This window comes from Pelodiscus sinensis, chromosome 9 (assembly GCF_052426305.1).
Source record: "Pelodiscus sinensis isolate ZL-2025 chromosome 9, ASM5242630v1, whole genome shotgun sequence".
Classification (NCBI taxonomy): domain Eukaryota; kingdom Metazoa; phylum Chordata; order Testudines; family Trionychidae; genus Pelodiscus; species Pelodiscus sinensis.
The window spans coordinates 57,109,449-57,129,550 of record NC_143060.1 but is presented as its reverse complement, the minus strand read 5'-3'; the positions used below and the strand labels follow the sequence as shown (position 1 = coordinate 57,129,550).

The 20,102-nt window shown below is 40.6% G+C and overlaps 1 protein-coding gene across 4 annotated transcripts in view; it reads left to right on the top strand.

Annotated features, from left to right (window-relative positions):
- Window positions 1-20,102, top strand: part of HMCN1 (hemicentin 1) — a 364,148-nt gene that overhangs the window by 257,440 nt on the left and 86,606 nt on the right. For all 4 annotated transcript variants that reach the window (XR_012906027.2, XM_075936754.2, XM_075936755.2 and 1 more), the window contains exons 53-57: window positions 531-681; window positions 12,461-12,664; window positions 14,204-14,317; window positions 16,728-16,915; window positions 17,256-17,352. Coding sequence is in view for 3 of the 4 variants with exons in the window: in XM_075936754.2 (XP_075792869.2) it covers window positions 531-681; window positions 12,461-12,664; window positions 14,204-14,317; window positions 16,728-16,915; window positions 17,256-17,352 (754 nt within the window). In the remaining variant the exon portion in view is untranslated. The remainder of the gene's footprint in view (window positions 1-530; window positions 682-12,460; window positions 12,665-14,203; window positions 14,318-16,727; window positions 16,916-17,255; window positions 17,353-20,102) is intronic.

Below are 20,102 nucleotides of genomic sequence, written 5' to 3'. Positions count from 1 at the left end.
TAGATTTTTTTTCTTTGTTAACAACTTTCTATTACCATAAAGGACTCCTTTCCCTTTGAGTTTCTTCATTTACATTTATCACACATTTCATTGGACTGGAAGCCTACTATGATAATATGACTTTTTGCGATATTCTAGGTCCGAGACATGTTTTTGCTACATTCTAGGCAAAAGGCACGTTAATAGGCTGAGCAAATTCAGGAGACGCTTACCTTCTGCTGGGATCAGGCCTACTGGCTAGAGTGTGATTCCTGATGGTATTGGGAACAATGATAATAGAGATGTTTTTCTGTTACTCTTGGCAAAGCCACGGCAATCAGAGAGGAAAGAGTTGAGTTTAGAGAATATCTTTTCTTATTCCCAACTTCCTTTCAAATGCTTAGTCAAGTAGTAATTTCAAGGTGGACGTAAGTAATTTGACTGGCATGTCAGAGCAAAAAGGCTGCACCATCGGATTACTTTTATGGGTCTTGAGACTTCAAGTATGTATTTTACTTAATACTTATAAATTTATTTAAATTAAATCACAGCCTATTAAACCAGATGCTCATGTTACTATCCAACCCAGTGGCCGCACTCTGCGGATAAAGGAAGCTCAGCTATCAGACACTGGTCGTTACACCTGTGTGGCATCCAACATTGCTGGAGAGGATGAAATGGAATTTGATGTGAACATCCAAGGTAAAGTTCAAATAATACAATGGAAGATGGGTAAGATCTAATGAGAAATAGTCAAATGAAAAAGAGTCCGTTCAGTCACATCAGGTATTGGCAGATAAATGATAGCGACAAGTTTTTAAAGTCTAAATAATAAGATGGGTGAACAGGAGTGTTCCATATTGAATGTGGATATTGATATAATTGGCATGACAGAAACCTGGATGAATGAGGATAATCAATGGGACATAGTAATAATACCAGGGTACCAAATATAGTGGAAGGATGGAACCAGCGGTGCTGGTGGGGGAGTGGCACTATATGTGAAAGAAAGTGTAGAATCAAATGAAGTAAAATTCTTAAATGGATCAAACAGTTCCCTAGAATCTCTGTGGATAGTAACTCCGTGCTCTAATAAAAATAATATAGCAGTAGATATATATTATTGACCGCCTGACCAGGATGCTGGTACTAACTGAGAAATGTTAAAGGAGATTAGTAAGGCTGTACAAATAAAAAAACCCTCAATAACCATGGAAGATTTCAACTATCCCCATATTGACTGGATACATGTCACCCCAGGACAGGCTGCAGAGATATGGTTTCTTGATACCTTAAATGACTGCTTCTTGGAGCAGCTGGTTCTGGAATTCACAAGGGGAGAGGCAATTCTTGATTTAATCCCAGTGGAGCACAGGATCTGGTCCAAGAGGTTAATGTAGTTGGATCCAAGACATTAACAGAGTTCAAAAAGGAACCAGATACATTTGTGGAGGATAGGTCCATCAATGGCTAGTAGCCGGAATGGGCAGGAATGGTGGTGTCCTCAGCCTCTGTTTGCCAGAAACTGGAAATGGTTGACAGGAGAGGGATCACTTGATGATTCCCTGTTCTGTTCATTCCCTCTGAGGCACCTGCATTGGCCACTGTCAGAAGTCAGGACACTGGGCTAGATGGACCTTTCATCTGATCCAGTGTGTGTCTGTTCTTATATTCAAGAAACTCAAGCTCCCGTGTTAATGTCGTACTAACTGTTTTTGTTAGTTGATTGAAATTGAGTGCAGGAGAAATAAAACCTGCTTGTGAGTGGGGATGTGATGCTTACCAGTTCTGGTTAACTGGTGGGGGCTGGAGCAGTTTCCCGCCTGCCGTGGGTGGGATACTACTCCAGCCCCACGGGGCTCACCACAGACAGGGGCGTTTCAGCCTGGCCAGAGCAGCCCCTGTCTGTGGCAGTCCTGGGCTTGTTGCAGGCAAGGGCTGCTCTGTCTGCTCTGGAACGGCCCCCCTCTCCTACTCCCCCTTTAATTGGCTAACTGGTTAAACATCACATATGGCCAGTTAGCCAGTTAAACAGGATTTTACATCTCTGCTTTCGAATAATCCCAGGACAGAGAAGCCCATCTTGCTTGCTATCACAGTGCGCTGACTTGGCATAAAAAAGAATTACAGGGATCTTTGCTGGAACTATTAATGTTTAAATGAGCAATTGTGGGAAGCAATAAAATGGTAATGGGGATGCTTTTGTTTAGTTTTCTGGTTATTTGTTATGATTGTGCTTCAGAATGCTTCTGTAGTTTGAGATGACCAACACCTTGTTTTTATGAGGAACCCAGTGTCTGCAATTTGTACACTCAAAACATTTATATAACATTTTGTATTTGTAAACAAAAAAACCCCAACAGTCCCCCCCCCCACACCTGTACATTAACAAAATAGGGGGTTTTTTCTTGTCAGTAACTCAGTGCTTTATTTCCAGTCTCCTGAGAAAATAAGGTTCTTTGCCTATGTTGAAAAAAAATCATTTATTTTGTGGTATTAACTATTGTAGGTATGTAGCAAGATTCTCAAGATGTAGCAATACTCAAGATTTTCCTCCATCTTGTACTCTGTAAACATGTGATTGTCAGATTAAACCAAATCACTAAATTTTATTATGGACAAGGACTTTTTCTTCTGGAAACGAAATATAGGTAACATTGCCATGTTTTACGCTCGGTTTCATTTGCATTTGGGCTTTCTTTGCAGCATTATTACACTAGATTTTCACAATAGGGGGGATTCCTTTGCAGCCTCAGAAGATATGCTAATCACACAATGTCATCCTATTCTTATTGTGTAAATTGGAGTAAGTCTTCAGTCTATGAAGCTTTCAGTTATCTGTTCAATTGATATGTTACTCTGGATTTATGGTCCTGATTGCAGGTCTTAGCAATGCCACTTCCGTGACTTTATCCTGTGAAATGAATTTGATGGATTTCTGTTGCTCAAAGTGTAGAAAGTGAATATTCCAGACAGGAGTCATGTGGGACCAGGCGAGTGACCATCCAAAATGGCACATCCTGAAATTCAAAAAGCAAGGAGAAAAACTCTGTGCTAGATCTCACAGAAAACCATAACCGTGAGTTAGTGGAGTTAGTTTTCCCTCCTTGGCTTAAGCATCCGATCGGTTACCATTCTTCCTGATCTAAGATCAGGGGTCACCAGTAACGGTCACATGGTCAGCACTGGGACCTATCTCTTGTTTTCTTTTCTTTCCCGTTGTTTCATTTTTTCATTGTAAATTTTGTCTGTGCCTGGAGAGTGTGTCTTCATCTTAAATACTAGTGATCCACGCCTTTATCAGGTGATTGTGGTCTGTGGAAGAGAAAACAATAACTCTTAAGCCTGTGTGTTTGGATATCAGATCACAGAATATCTAGATGCTTGGCTTGGCTCCCTTTTTTTTGCGAAACTCTCACTTAAACAGCTAGTGTAGCTGCTTTATTGTTATTTAATAAAATCTATTTTAATAGTACAATTTTAGAAAACCTGGGAAAGTTGTATCTGTTTTGCTTGTGCAGCATTTCTTCCCCTCAAAACTGTATATAATTTTAAAAAGTGTGTGTGTGTGGGGGGGGGAGGGGGTAAAGGAAACTACAGATCAATCAGCTTAACTTCTGTGCCAGAAAAGATAATGGAGCAAGTAATTAAGAAATCCATCTGCAAACACCTGCAAGATAGTAAAATGATAAGTAACAGCATGGATTTGCCAAGAACAAATCATGTCAAACCAACCTGATAGCTTTCTTTGATAGGGTAACAAGCCTTGTGGATAAGGGGGAGGTGGTATATATGGTATATCTAGACTTTGGTAAAGCATTTGATATAGTCTCTCATGACCATATAAATATGCTGGGGAAATACAAACTAGGTGGAGCTACTATACGGTGGGTGTATAACTGGTTGGATAACTATTCTCAGAGTCACAGTCATCCTGGAAGGGCATAAGGAGAGAGGTTCAGTGTTCCCTCTCAGGTGTGCGCCTGCAGGAGTGTGCACCAAGAATTTGAGGCCCACCCACCTCCTCAGCAGAGCCACGCAGTTGCTGCTCAGTTGCTTTGGGGCAGGGCTGCGTGATGGTTGGCTGTCCCACCCCAGGAGCATCAGGGCAGCCACCACATGGCCCTAGCTCTAGCTTCGGCCCTTCCCCAGCTCTGGACTGTGTCATGGACGGCCTATGGGAGCTTCTCCAAGCTCCTCCGGCAGCCCTGGCTGGGGCCAGACTCGGCTCAGTGGCGACTGCTTCTCTGGAGGCCAGAGCCAGAGCTGTGTTGCAGATGGGCAGCAGTGGCAGCTCCCCTGGCAGCTCTGGCTGGGACCAGAACAGGAGCTGCACCGCAAGTGGCCAGCAGCTGCTCTGGCGGCCCCAGCCAGGACCAGAGTACCACCAAGGTAAAATTCTGGCCCCCTGTCTTACCACTAAATCCTTTCTGTAAGTCTTTAATTATACATCTTCAGTTGTTAATTCTTGGCTTTATTAAGGGTCTGATCTGACTTTCATGGGTTTTACCACATTACCAGTGATGGGGTTGGAAAAAGGATTGTTATTAAAGCCCTTATTTTACAGATGCTTATGTACCTGCTTAACATTACTCATGAGAATAGTCTCGCAGACTTATAAGGAACTGGTGACAAACATGAGTAAAGTTAGCCATAAATGTAAGTGTTTGTAGGTGAAGGATCTAAAATGTAGAATGGGATTTTCGAAATAGCTCACTATTGAGATAACACTGCAAAATGTCCATAAAGTCATTTGGAGCAGAGTTTGTCTGATTACTCATTTGTTTTTCTCCTGTTCCAAAAAATGAGTCTTCCAATCAGGAAGCAGAAAAATGCAATGTTACTTAGGTGACCAATCACTGACCACTAATTAGTATGCAGTAATTGTGCATACTAAAACTTGAAAACTTAATGACCATCTCTGTCTGAAATGTGTTTTGAACTGTTAGAAGAATTCTCACAAATAAGTAATAATCTTGCAGAAACTGGAGCAGTTTGTAAATGCTCTGAAAACAGAAAAAAAGAAGAATACAATTGCAATGAATAATTCAGTCAGCTCTAGTCTCTAGTAGACTGTTCAGGGCAAATATTTGGATGGAAAATGGCTTTTTGGGGAAAATGGACATTTTACAAAGATGTCTATTCTAGTTGAGATTTTTTTTTATTTATATTAAAACATGTCAGTCAATTGTAGTCAACCTACCCATTAAATGGAAGGTTAGACAGACATCTCTTAGGGATGATCTAGTTGGTGCTTGGTCCTGTTGTGAGGGCAGGGTTTTGGACTTGATGACCTCTCAAGGTCCCTTCCAATTCTAGTATTCTATAATTCTAATTCTAATTCTCCTGTTCTGTCAATGTGAGTCATTTTCTAGTAATATTTGTTTTGAAGCACTGAAATTGTTTATACTCTAGACCAGTGTTTCTCAACCAGTGGTACGAGAACCCTTAGGGGTATTCGAGAGAAGTCTTGGGGGTACGTCAATACAACTGAAATTTGGAGAAAACTGAATTTTTGTTTTAAATTTTACAGCGCTTTATTATTTTTGTACTTTTTACACCCAAAAATTTCATCGCCTGCCTGACTACAATTAAGTTGTTTAAACAAATGTGTTGCAATGGTAGAAAAAAAAACGGTGGGTCTGAAAACTGTAGGTACTGGGGGTACTTATATATATATATATATTTTTAAAAGACGCACTTTATAAAAAAAAGATTGAGAAACACTGCTGTAGACAAAGGGTAATTTGAGCTTCTTGCCTTAGTTTTTTAAAGTGTTTAGTAAGATAAAATAGCGTACATATGAGTTCTTCATTACATTTATATTCTATTAATATTGAAGAAATAGAAGGCCTGGTTCTTCTTTAACTTACACCAGTGTAAACGTGATGCCAGAAGAATTACATTGAAGTACATGAAAGAAAGATCAACCATCTCATTTACAAAGTGTTTGGACAGCGTATATACATTTTAACTTTCTGATGCATTACACTTTATTGTGGAGTGGAAAAGTGTAGTCTTCAATTGTAAGATGCCAAGTAATATGATTTTAAAAATTACAAAAAATCTTAAGTTTAGAAAAACAAATAGTAGGCCAGGTCGTTTCTTTTCCTGACTACTCGTTTCTTTTCCTGACTACTCAGAGGTGTGTCTCGCACTGTTTTGTCACAAGGATTCTTTTACATACTTTAGGGCAGCAGTTCTCAACCAGTGGTCTAGGGGATTGTGAGTAAGATTCAGGAGCTCCACCTAAATAAACCAGAAAGGGGCCAATGTTAGATTCAGTGAGGCCTAGGACACAAAATCAAAGCCTGTGCCCTGCCACATGATTAGTCTACTGCGTATGAAGAAAAACAGTAGATGTGACACAGGTGAGCTGTGGAATTTTTATAGCATATTGGGCAGAAGGGGGACGTGGTCTCAGAAAAAAAAGGTTGAGAACTCCGACCTGAGGTGACACTGATCAATACCAAGCAAATTAATCACAAGTATCACAAGTGACAAACTAGTTTGATTACAATCTCTTTTGAACGCCTTTCTGTGGAGAGCTTTTAAAAGAAATTATACCCTTCAGAATGAATCCAGCTGTGGTGCATCACTTTTCTCTTAGTAAATCAAACCAGTAGTCTAGTATATTCTTTCCCAGAATTATTGTGTTTTCAGTTTTAGTATCATAAAGTCATAGGGCTAGAAGGAACCCCAGAGACCATTTAATCTAAACCCCTTACTAGATACTTATATACTGTTTAGGTTAACTAGACAGGCTTCACTTACCCTTAAATAAATTAATTTGCCATATATAAAAAGTTCTGCCAAGTAAGTGATCTAAACTAAATCTTTACTAAATACTTAAATTAGTACTTAGAAGGAGCCATGTAAAGAACAGTCTTAACAGAGACCAATTATAAATAGTAAGGATCTTAAATCCTACTCATTTTCCATTCATAAATGTTTAGCCTCTGTCTCCTTTCCAGGAAGATATGGTCTAGCCATCTGATGAGGAGACACTCTGGCTGTGTCTACACTGGCATCCCTTCCTGATGAAAGTAGGAATAAGAGATCCTCCGGAAAAGGCTTTCTTTTCTGGAGAATCACGTCTAGAATGGCGCTTTTCTCCGACTTATCTCCAAGCCGGAAAAAAGCAGCAGCCATGTTAATGCAAATACCGTGGGGGATATTTAAATCCCCCACGGATTTGCCAATTCCAAAGTGCTACATTAGCATCCCTTTTCTGGAAGGGATGCCAGTGTAGACACAGCCTCTTAGTTTTATAAGTTGTATAGCATTTCAATATTTCAGTAAACTCATTATAAGAGTTTAAAATCTGATTCCTTGATGGTATCTTAGTTAACTTTCTTTAAGCAATCTATTTTGAAATTTGGGTACGTTTTCCTTGAGTTGGTTTCTTTTTGAGTCTCACCTACTTTTCTTGTCTGTCTGTGTAGTTTGCTTGTAAAAAGATTAGTAATGAAGTCCTGCTCTCTTTGCAGAGGTGTGTGTGTATGCAATACTCACTCAGTTTCTTATACTCTTCTGTTTCCTATTCATGAATTACAGGAAAGCACAATTATTTCAGGCTTAGTTAGATTCAAGTGTGTTGATTTCATTCTTTCATTGGTTCCGTAGGTAAGCCAATGGGAAGCCTCTTCACCTTATGAATTTTAGTTTATGAAAGCATAGTTACTGTTATGTACCTTATGAGTTTATTAATGCATATGTAACTTTCTTTAAATGCCTTTGTCCTCCTTGTAGATGGAAAGCATCAGATATCAACTCTTTTCTTGTATTCAGTCTATTCTCTAAAATATTCTTTCAATTTTATTAGAGTTTGACAGAAAATAAAATCTGTTTTCAACAAAGTCTACTGTCAGGGGGTTCACACCCCAGTGCGCCTCAGTGCCCCCTGACTGTCTTCATATAGCCCGTCTCAGGGCAGAGTACAGTCTGTATGGGTTGTTCATCATAGGCATTTGGGCTTATCTCCGCGGCCCCGCTTACCTAAGCCAGGCTGTAACCTGTCTCCAAGCCCGGGCCTTTCCTCCGGCCCCTCAGCAGGGTAGCCTTAGCTGGCCTTCTCCCAGCTCTAGCTGGCTAGCCCCAGCGGGTCTCCCTCCTGGGAGCTCCTGCTTCCTCCACAGCCAGCCCCTCACTGGCCTCTCTCCTCTCCCCTGAGCAACCTGGGCTTCTCTATATATACGTGCCAGCTGTGCTCATACTCGCCCTAATGGGTTCAGCTGGCTTCTACCAGCCACTCGTGCAGTCCTGGGTCTTTGCCAGCTGGGCTCTCTCTAGCCCTAACTAGCTCCCGCTGGTCTCCTTTCTGCTAGCCCCGGCTCCGGGCCGGAGTCCTGATGTTAAAGGGCCAGTGCAGGGCAGGCGCCCTGTCACATCTACCAACTGTTTGTTCTTTACATAAAAGTGTTTAGTCTTCAGTATAGTCTTTTAAAGTTCAATTACTCTTAGAAAATATTTAGTTTAAATTGTTGATTCTACACTGATGGAACTATAATTTTTTTGTCTTCTTGAGTTCATTGAGGGTTTGCTTGTGCACTGTCAGTAATTATTTAATTCCTTATGAAATAAATAATCTATACTTAAGTGGCTTCTTAGTACTAGTTGTCAGTTTAACAAAGGCCATTAGATTCCAGGTTGTTTATAAAGCCTTTTACCATTTACATAGAAATGACCTTAGGAGCTGTAATTGGAGCTTTGCATTTAGCTAACATTTGCAAGCGTGCATTTCAACATTTAAGAAATAAAACAAAAGTTTAAAACATTTCCAACTACAAAATGTTTTTCCTGGAGTTTCAGAAACACAAGAAGAGATTTTCCTTTGAAAACAAAAGTATTTGGTATGGGTACTTTCCAGCCTAGATTTATGACTGATAACATACTCCACATTCCTTTTTAGAATGAATGCTTCATGTGGTTTGTCTTCTTCTCCTTGGGAGAGAGGAGCGAAACATTCTGGCATTTCTTTGATTCTGAACATATGGTATTGTTACATTCCAAAGCATCCTGGTTGTGTTATTCTTACTGGTATTCTTCAAACATGGTATTTTCTATTCAGTAAAGGGCACTGCACAACCTAAATAAATAGGTTGTAAGAATCTAAATAAAATACAATAAACTTGAACTTCTTTAATCTGGCAATCCTGGAAAACAGAGTAGCCGAATTAAAGATTTTTGAGGGGTCAGGGAGGGCTCTGTGGGGCCTGGGCATGAAGGGATGGTGAGTGGGGTGCTTACCTGGTTTTCCGCTCTGAGGGACACACTTGGCTCAGCACTCTCTGCTGCTCCCAGGCACCAGTGTTCCCTCCAAGGTGCCTGTCTGCGCAGCCGCACACAATAAGTTCTAAGCCTGCCCACCCCTATGCAGAGCCGCACAGCAGCACTCCCCTTCCTTCTGGACTTGGAAGATGTGTGACGTGGCTACACCCACAGCTAGGACAGTGAGGCAGGCAGCTGCTCTGGCAGATGGGGGTGGGGCTGCATTGAGAGCATCTGTTCTGGTGGACAGGGGATGGGGCCACGTTGGGGGGTGGCTGCTCCGGCTCCTGCCAGGACGGAGGTCGTGTTGGGGGGTGGCTGCTCCGGTGGCCGGGGTCGTGTGGTAAGCAGCTGTTCTGGGGTTGGGGCTGTGTGTTTAGGTTAGGGTTGCCAGGTATCTGGTTTTGAACCAGACAGTCCAGTATTGGAGGGCAGGTGGCTACTCTGGGTGCCATGGCTGCGTGGCTCAGACACTGGGATGAGGGGGGAGGAAGCTGGGTAGCCCCTTCAGAAGTGCACTGGTAAAGTGTGTCCAACTGCACAACATTGATTATACACTTGATTGGCCAAATGCATAGATAATATTTTTCACAACTGGGTTGTTGTTTTTGTTAGTCAGACTCACCGGCATCACAAGGACGGGCCTTTGGATGCCACATATGTGCAGAGTCTGCAAACATGGATCAGATGGCTGGGACAGGGGGCTAACAGCCCAGTCTGTCAATATATGTTAGCGAGCATTGTGGCTAGTCACATGAAAGTTACATTAAAACTATTCACTGAAATAGGCAAAGCGCCTGTTGTTTAGAATTCACAATATTTAAGAATAACTGAGGTTGTAGTGTGCATGGGACAGTGAACCACACCCACTGCATGCAGAGATATGTAATTTAAATTATTACATTCTGCCACACCAACTATTTAAGCATTATGACCTCCCTGATATTCTCTTACCAGCATTTTACGATATATAAACTGACTCTCTGAAGTCAGACAATATGGGTTGTTTGTAAAACAACATTTATAAACACTGTTTATTATTTGACAGTGCTCTGTGCATCTTTAGAAGTCTCACAATACAGATAAAACAATGAATAACAGGCTTGATTTTCTCGTGCCCTAAAGCCATTTTGCACTCCAGTGGCACAAAGGTCCCTTAAAAACCGTGATCTCACTTCCCTACTTGGGTCTTATTCCCAGTGTAGATAGAGGACTCCCTGGCTATGTCTAGACTATGCTCTATCTTCTTCCAATCTCACTTTCCAAAAGCTCTGCTTTTCCCAGAAAAAATGCATCCAGACTACTTTCATTTTTGAAAGCTCTGCTTTCAAAAGTGAGATTGGAAGAAGATATGCAAATTCCCGCAGAATTGCATATCCTCTTTCGAAAATAGAACGTAGTTTAGACATACCCCCTATCTTGCTTAGAGTCAATGAAATGACTCTGTGGTGCTCCCTACCTCCAGCTCCTGGAATAGGGGCATTCTGGAGGAAAACGAGAGCAGTGTTGCTGTGTGCTTGTTCTTGGCCTCCATGGAATGGTGGACAGTGCAGATTTAGAGCAGCCATGAGGCTAATCTAACATACTAAAAACTTGGCAGCATTACTTTTCTTTTAATTTAACTTCATATTAAATAAACATTTAAAGTCATGCACCTTGTTAGTTATTCTTTGTTTTGGTATTCGTTCTTCCATAATACATATATATGTATATAAATATGTGTGTGTGATATGATATTTGTTAATAACTTGGGTGCCACGGCAGCACACATCCAAACAAGTGCACATAACTCAATATTGGTGCACAAGACAAAACTCACTCCACTCATGGATGGATAATTTTAGAGGGATGCTTTCAGGCACCACCCCATGCTGCTATGGGACCAGTGGGGAAGAGTCTGAGGGGAAGCAGTTCTTTTTGCTGCTGTTTCTCTCACTGGGGGGAAGGGGAGTGGCAGCACACAGAGCAGCTTCCTCCTCTGTACCATGGGAGTTCCCGGATTAGGGCCACTTGGAGTACGGGGATTGAAGTGTAGTGTTATCAGTATCACTTTTGCACCAATATTAAGTTTCTCCCTTAAGTCTCCTGTAGCTCTAATGGCCCCAATCTGCAGCCCCCGCCCTGCACAAAAATTCATTTTAGAATGTTTTTAAAATGTGTTTAACATAAGAGAGCGAAAACATTCTTGGTACTTTTCCTCTATATATCTAATATCTATGTACAATGAAAGGAGAGTGCCAAATATCTCCATTTACAGGTGAGGAAGATGAAGTGCAGATAGTTAAGTGACTTATCCTAGCTAGGCAATCCAGCTCGTGGTTGTCAGAGCTACATTTAGATATGAGGACCATGCTGGACCATGCTCTGGCACTTGAGTTGATTTCTTCTATAGTAGTTCACCAAATTTTGTTTCACAGGAAGTTTTTCCTGAACAAAGATGTAAGGAAAAAGAAAATTTGCTCATTTGCCTACCACTAGCTGTATGGGCAGTGAAAATGGGTAAAATAATAAGGCACAGTTAAAAATTATTTTCTTAGAAAATCAGGTGCCTTTAAGATGTATCAGGTTCCAAAATCCGTAATTACTTGTGAAAAACTTGAACAAACACAATAGTTGTCCCAAACAGCTTATAGTTAATTTAGAACAGTGTTTCTCAAAGGAGTCCATGAAACTCCTTTGAGAAACCTGATAACTGGTCACTCCAGTGTGTTTACTTACCCACGCCGCAGCCTCACAGCCTTGCAGCTCCTATTGGTTCTGTTTCACCATTTGCAGCCGAGGGAAGCTGCAGGAAGCGGCATGGGCTGGGCTGCTGCTTCTCGTAGCTCCCTTTGGCTGGAAACAGCAAAGAGGAACCTCCCATTACGGACCATTTTGAGAAACTCTGATTTAGAATAATGTTCTCTCTGGCTTTTCTGTTTTAATCAGTTCTTCCTGATTAGTCAAACTTTAACCTACAGGAAGTGCCCAGAACATCAACCAGTAGTGCTTAAGTTGTTTGAATGACCAGGTTCACACTGCTGTTGGGAGTTGGATTTTTCATGCATGGAGTACATGGCTGATGTGATGACATCTAATTTAGGATTGTTGTTTGTCATGTAGTAGCTCAAAGATACAATTTAACAGTTCCAGTATTTTTTTACTTGAGAGTCAAAATACTGATTTTTGCTATATTACTAACACTATATTTCTTCTTTCTCCCTGAATGTAGTTCCTCCTAGGTTCCAGAAACGCCCTGGAGCGTGGGAAGTTGGTAACACAGTAGATACAGGCAAAAATGGAGAAACCAAAGATGTGATTGTCAACAATCCTCTTTCTCTGTATTGTGAGACCAATGCTGTGCCCCCTCCCATTCTCACCTGGTATAAAGATGGCTACCCTCTGAGCTCCAGTGATAAAGTACTGATCTTACCAGGTGAGTATTTTAACAGATGACCTGATGAGCTTAATAAATAATGATAATACTTAACATTTATATGACAATTTCGTTTCTGTCTTCAAAGCAGTTAATTTACTAGTACAGATTGAACCTCTCTGTTGCGGGACTCTCTGGTTTGGCAACGTCTGTGGTCCGGTTGGATTTCAGTTAACTGGATATGTGTTTATCATGGGTGTGGCCAAGTTTACTGTGGTCCTGTAAAATTGGTTTACAGTTGCTAGTCCTGGCTCTCAGTGTTCTGTGCTGTTAACTTACCCCTAAATACCTTCTAAGAGCTCAATCAGCAGTGGAAATATTGGTAATGCCACTAAGCATAAGCATGGGGTTTTTTTGTTTGTCTACTTATTTCCTTGTGCCAATAGACTAAAATTGTGTAACAACACTAGCACATTGTTATAAAGAGAGCTGATAAGACTTGGCTAGACACAGGCTTATATATGGTGTGTTAGTGCAGACATACATTATTAAGCAGCATTGCAAGCACTGGTCCATTTATTCTCTTCATTGAAATAAAAGTAAAAAGAGATCCACTTGCTACAATATTGATCTCCCATATTTCAGTAAATTCTCTGGTTTGGCACCTGTCAGGTCCCAAGGGTGCTGGACTAGAGAGATTCAACCTGTAATTAGTTTTGGATGTGCATCCTTCTCAATCCATTTTTTCATTGACTGGAAATTTTCACTCCCAGTGCTCCAACTTTATATATGCTTTCAATTTTTCACCCTCTTCTTTATTTAAAGTACATGCTCTTAACTGATTGTGAATACTGACCTTTGGCTATTGCATGCTGGTTGGCTGACAAGGTATCTGGGTGTTGTTGAGTGTCACTGTTGCATAGGTGAATATGCAACAGTGACAATAAACAACACTCACAATACACTGTTTTTGTTGTAACATTTCCTTATGTGTTTCACTTTAACAAAACAATCACATTTGGAGTACTAATGTTTCTCCATCCTAGGTGAGAGCTGTGGAAATACTAAATGGCACAGTTTCAATGGATCCCTGTAAATAGGTCTTTTATACACATGCTACGTGCTTGATTGTGTCCTTTAGCTACCGCCTTGAATAAGGGACTGTGCAGAAACATGTCATTCCAGAGGAAGCGCTTAAAGGGATTTCATCTGAGGGAGACCATGTGTCCCAGATCTCCTCAGTGCACAGCTCACTGAGGAAAGTTTATCTTCTAGTTTGAGCAATAGCTCTGTTGCTGATATGTCACCAAAGCACACAGATTTCTTCCGATAGAACTAATCCTTTCACAACATTTTATTGTGCACCTCCAACTAAAACCAAGCTGGATGTAGAGAAAGCAGGCAGGAAACAAACTGTTTTAAACTACCCTAAAACAGAAAGTTATCATTCAAGAATGGGGAGAAAATTGCATCCCCCATTCTTTGCCCCCTAGTTTTTTATGACTTCAGTGATTCAGGGCTCCAGAAGAATCTGGTGTATTTGAGTGATGGAAATCAGTTGATTTTTAGAAGTAATTCTTGATTGTGTTTTCTGTCCAGGAGGCAGAGTGTTACAGATTCTGCGGGCTCAGGCAGAAGACACTGGAAGATACACATGTGTGGCTATAAACGATGCTGGCGAAGATTCCATTCAATATGATGTTCATGTGCTCTGTGAGATAATCTTTCATTATTTTCTCTTTTTTAAAATTCCAAATTCACTTTTTATGGGAAAAGACCCTACAAGAAAAGTCCTGCCAAAATTAATAGGAAATTACATTTATATAGAATAGTTATGTAAAAAGTAATAAAAATATATATCCCTGCTTTAAAATTCTGTATCATTGGCATTGTTCTCTGTTCATCCTATAGATTTTTAGATAATTGTTATAGAATCACATTCCTATTATTAATTATTATTCCTAACATTCTGTTGGTTTGGATTGCTTCAAAATCTGAGGCTTTGTCTACACTGAGAGATAAGGTCGAATTGATTAAGGTCAGTTTTTAGCACGCCATAGCAGGATAAGCATGCAACCCAGGATGGAACCTGTTGAGCAGCAAAGTTTTATGGCAATCATAGCAATCATCTTGCACTTTATGCTGCAGTATAGCCGGAGCCTATCCAGGGCCCACTGTAAAGAGGAAGACTTTCAGGAGGCCATGAACAGGCTCTTCCGTGAAGCACTTCAATTGAGCGATTGTCAGATGATGGCGCCATTTGATCCTATTGACACAGTGGAATCTGTTACTGTGAGACAAGCACAGCCTGGTGGTACAGCATAGTTATGCTGCTAGGGGACGATCAGCAATGGCTGCAAATCTTTCATGGAAGCTTGCAAATTTCTTTTCCCCACCCTGAAGCAGAAAAATACCAGAATTAAACTTGATCTGATAGTTCAAAAGCAAGTGGCAATAGACAGGTGGAAGCTTTCATTGACAGACAGCTGATTCAGTCGGGAATCAACATTCCTATTGCTGCATCTACACTACTTGGTACTCCTTGTGAAAGGCAGAAATACAAAAACCAACTTTAATGGCTTTTGAAGTTGTCAGAACAGAGTTGGTTGTGTGCACTCATTGTTTTGAAAATTGACCTAATGCAGTTAAGTTCAACCTAAACTCCTAGGCTGTGTCTAGACTGGCAAGTTTTTCCGCAAAATCATCTGAATGAATGATTGCCAGTTGTCTACACTGGCCGCTTGAATTTCCGCAAGAACACTGACGATCTCATGTAAGATCATCAGTGTTCTTGCAGAAATACTGTGCTGCTCCCGTTCGGGCAAAAGCCCTTTTGCGCAAATCATTTGTGCAAGAGGGCCAGTGTAAACAGCACAGTACTGTTTTCCGCAAAAAAGCCCCGATCGCGAAAATGGAGATCGGGGCTTTTTTGCAGAAAACTGCGTCTAGATTGGCCATGGACGCTTTTCCGCAAAAAGTGCTTTTGCGGAAAAGCGTCCTGCCAATCGAGACGCGATTTTTCCGAAAATGCTTTTAACGGAAAACTTTTCCGTTAAAAGCATTTCCGGAAAAGCATGCTGGTATAGATGTAGCCCTAGGGTATATCTAAACTACATGGCTCCATCGACGAAGCCATGTAGATGAGGCAGGATGACAAAGGGAAATGAAGCAGCGATTTAAATAATTGCCGCCTCATTTAAATCAAAATAGCCACTGTGCTGATCAGCTGTTTGTCGGCACAGCACAGCAGTCTAGACGGGAATCTGTCGGCACAGCACTGCAGTCTAGACGGGGATCTGTCGGCACAGCACTGCAGTCTAGACGGGGATCTGTCGGCACAGCACTGCAGTCTAGACGGGGATCTGTCGGCACAGCACTGCAGTCTAGACGGGGATCTGTCAGCTCAGCACGGCAATCTAGACGGGGATCTGCCAATGAAGGGTTCTGGGGTTGGCAGATCCCCGTCTAGACTGCCGCGCTGAGCTGACAAACAGCTGATCGGCACAGCGTGGTGGCCATTTTGATTTAAACGAAGCGGCGATTATTTAAATCACTGCTTCATTTCCCTTTTTTGAGTAAACTAATCTACATGGCTCCGTCAAGGGAGCCATTTAGTTTAAACGTACCCCTAGTGTAGACTAGGCCTGTGTCTTGTATGATGCATTCATAGACATACTCGAGAAAATCCTTATGTTCCTGGCCTTGGTTTTAAGTGTACTATTTCTTTCCAATTCCAGCAATGTTAAAAGCAGTGATTCATTAATAGGATGAGGAGAATACCTTGGAAATCTTCTTTGTCTTAACTCTAAAAACTCAACTTCTGAGCAAGAAGCATAATTTTCCCCTCATCTCCCTTCTGAACCAGATCCTTGGCAGCTGTAAATAGGCACAGCTCCACTGCAGTCCCTGGAGCTACGCTGCTGCATGCCAGCTGAGAATCTGGTGCTGTGTTTTTCCTTGGGATTGTATTATTGTATACTCATTAACTGTGATGTTTTCTTTAGCTTACCCTGCAAATTCAAGATCTGTGAGTGGCTCTACTCCTCTAGCAATTTGACAAAGAAAATATTGTGTAGATAGTATTGAATAGCAATCTCCTTGTTGCTCTTTGCATGCTTTTTAGTGCCTCCGTCCATCAATGGAGCTGATGTTGATTTTCCTGAAGAGGTCACTGTGCTTGTGAACAAGACCACAGTGATGGAATGTATGGCAAGTGGTAGCCCTGCTCCAAGCATAACTTGGCAAAAGGATGGCCAGCTCATAGCAGAAGACAACCAGCATAAATCTTTATCCGGTGGAAGGATGTTACAGGTAAAAATGGAAGATATTGGTAGAGCAGGTAAAAAGGCCTGATTCTCTGCTCTGTTCTTTACACAAGGCATTAAAAAGGTGAATTTTTAAATAATATCAGAGGATTTCATTAAATTATTACAAAATTTAAATAAATGTGAAAGATACTGATTTTCCTAGAGATCGAGCAAATACAGCAGGGGAGGCAGCAGTGCTTAATTCCCCAGACTGGCCTGCTCCCAGTACCGCTTATAGTAATCCTTATAAAAACAGAAGTACATCTGGAATATATATCTTGCAGTTTTAATTGTAAATGACCTTGTATTAGTTCTACTGAAGCCTGGTTTCTTCCTTTTTTTAGATCTTAAATTCCCAAATAACAGATACCGGCAGGTATGTCTGTATTGCGGAGAACATAGCCGGAAGCGCTAAAAAGTATTTTAACCTTAATGTTCACGGTAAGATTGCTAATTCCTAAAATGTTGGCTGCTCCCTTTATAAATAAAGGAAACTAATGCAAAATTAGTACAGATTCTGTATTAATTTAAATGCACTAATTTCAGCAAGGTACTAAAACATGTGCCTTACTTCCAGCATTTAGATAGTAGCCATTAAAGTCAATAAGACCACTTATGTGCGTAACGGTAGGAGCATATGTAAGTACTATACCTTATTAAATAGAGGAGTTATTGTTGCTGATACTCTGTGATCATAGTTCACTGTTGCCATATATATTTCCATATAAGTGAAATCACCCCTATGCAGAGAACCTGTCTCTGCAGTATTTAAGTCCCACTTAAACCGTCAAATATAGCTTATGATGCACTAGGCCAAGAGTGGGACCACTGCGTTAAACCCAATTACAACAGTATAAAAATTTTTATTGCCTTATGTATGAGGCAATGCCTTTTTATTGACTGTTACATTTGAATTAGAGGGCTTTGTTTATGTACAAAGATATAGGGTAACACATTTTGTGATTTTTTTAAATTACATTTTTCAAGAAAATTGATGTTTTAAAATTAGCTTTCCAATTAAATGAAAAATATTGCTTAAAAATAATCGGAAATAGAAATGTTTTAGAAACTTAGTTTTCTGCTCTTTAAAAAGACCAAAACAATCCCAAGGACAAATATTTTCCTGAAATAGAGTTACCATATTCATAACTTCATCTAAAATAACATTATTGTTGGCATTAAAATACAGTTGGAAAGATAGGATTTTCAGATTCATGAGTATAAAACAAATGTAAATGCAGTGAGGAAATGAGAACATTTTTTATTTAAAAAAATTAAAAGTTTCAAAAAATTTGGACATATTCAGTTAAGGATTTCAGGACTAATTTTGACTCTTATCACTTTTGTTTCTCTGACCAATGTTCATCCCCCTTGTAATTGTCAGCAGTGTAACCCTTCACACTATACTACAGAAAACATCATACTGGGTTATGATCTTTTAAACATACCAAGTAGACTCTGGAGACTACATCCACACTTTCCATCATGGTATGATCCAGAATATGACAAATACCTTCAGCATATGACACACAGTTTAATAACATATCAGTTTAATAACCCACTCAGTTCAGCACATCAGATAAGACATACCGCCTTTATCCATATCTTCCCTGAATACAATCATAGCTTCCAGTGATAGCAGCCTTTAACTTTTGATAGCAGCCTTCAACTTCCTGAAGGGAGGTTCCAAAGAAGATGGAGAAAGGCTGTTCACAGTACTGACGGATGGCAGAACAAGGTGCATTGGTCTCAGGTTACAGTGAGGGAGGTCTAGGTTAGATATTAGGAAAAACTATTTCACTAAGAGGGTGGTGAAGCACTGGAATGGGTTACCTGGGGAGGTGGTGGAATCTCCATCCTTAGAGGTTTTTACGTCTCGGCTTGACAAAGCCATGGCTGGGTTGATTTAGTTGGGATTGGTCCTGCTTTGGGCAGGGGGATGGACTAGATGACCTCCTGAGGTCTCTTCTAGATCTATGATTCTATGAATCTATAAGCGCTCACAAGATTAGCCCACTATTCTTCTGTAAATTGCATGGGAATTTCAGCTATGTAGTTCAAAAAAGCCTGTTCTAATGCAATATATGTTGCAGGAAGGACTTACATTTTGTTCATGTGTCAATTTCATGTGTCATCTTCCACCTCAAGGCACAGTTAAGGATGTGACCCAAAGGTAGCTGAAGTCAGTTGCAGACTTTCCATTGGGATCACATCCTAAAACTGCTGTTGGAACTTTAATGGAGCATTGCTGGTTTTTTGTTTTTTGTTTTTGTTTGGGTTTTGTTTTTAAAAGTATGATTCTTCTGCCCTCCTGATTTGCAGACATTTGTTTGTAAACATGATCTATGAACTTCTTGACTTTCAAATATCTGTGGATAATGACTTCAAAGTAGGAATAAGACCCTCCGGAAAAGGGCACTTTTTCCGGAGTATCGGGGCCAGTGTAGACGCTCTTTTCCGGCTTTTTTAAAAGCCGGAAAAAAGTGGCGGACATTTTTATTTAAATGCCGCGGGGGATATTTAAATCCCCCGCGGATTTCCCTACGACGACTGGTGAAATTTACATGCCCCTTCCGGAAAAGGGGCCAGTGTAGACGAGCCCAGGGTGTACATGGGATTCTCCACTTACACTACTGATAGAATTTTACACTCTCTTGAAACAAATGTATTGACCATAAAGAGCTGCATAGTCACATTTTAAAACTACTGTATGCATCAAATTCACTAGCTGGCTCCGGTTGCTGTATGCCTATTCTGTATCACAGAGCAACCACAAACCTGATTATTGATCGCTTTGCATCACAAAAGTGACACAAAACAGCTGACGGGTAATTGGTGCAGAGTAGGATCAAATTTTGGACTGTTTCATCTTTAAATTAATTTGTGATTGGGAAGCCCCTCAACACACACAGCTGTATTTTAAACTGCACAGCTGACCTGTCTTGACATGAAAGGAGGAGGGGAAAAACTTTTTTGAAGCTTTCTTTTAAGTGTTTCTCAGTAATGAAAAAGAAAATATTGCAGGGAAAAAATACCCAGACAAGGTACTGCAACTTAGTCAGCTTTATATTACAGAACAAATGTCCTGAGAAATTCTTTACTTTAAAATTTTTCAATCTGCACTTAGTTGCTATCCCGTTCAGCACAGGCTCATCCCTGCCATTTCTCCATACAAGGAAAAAACTGTATGC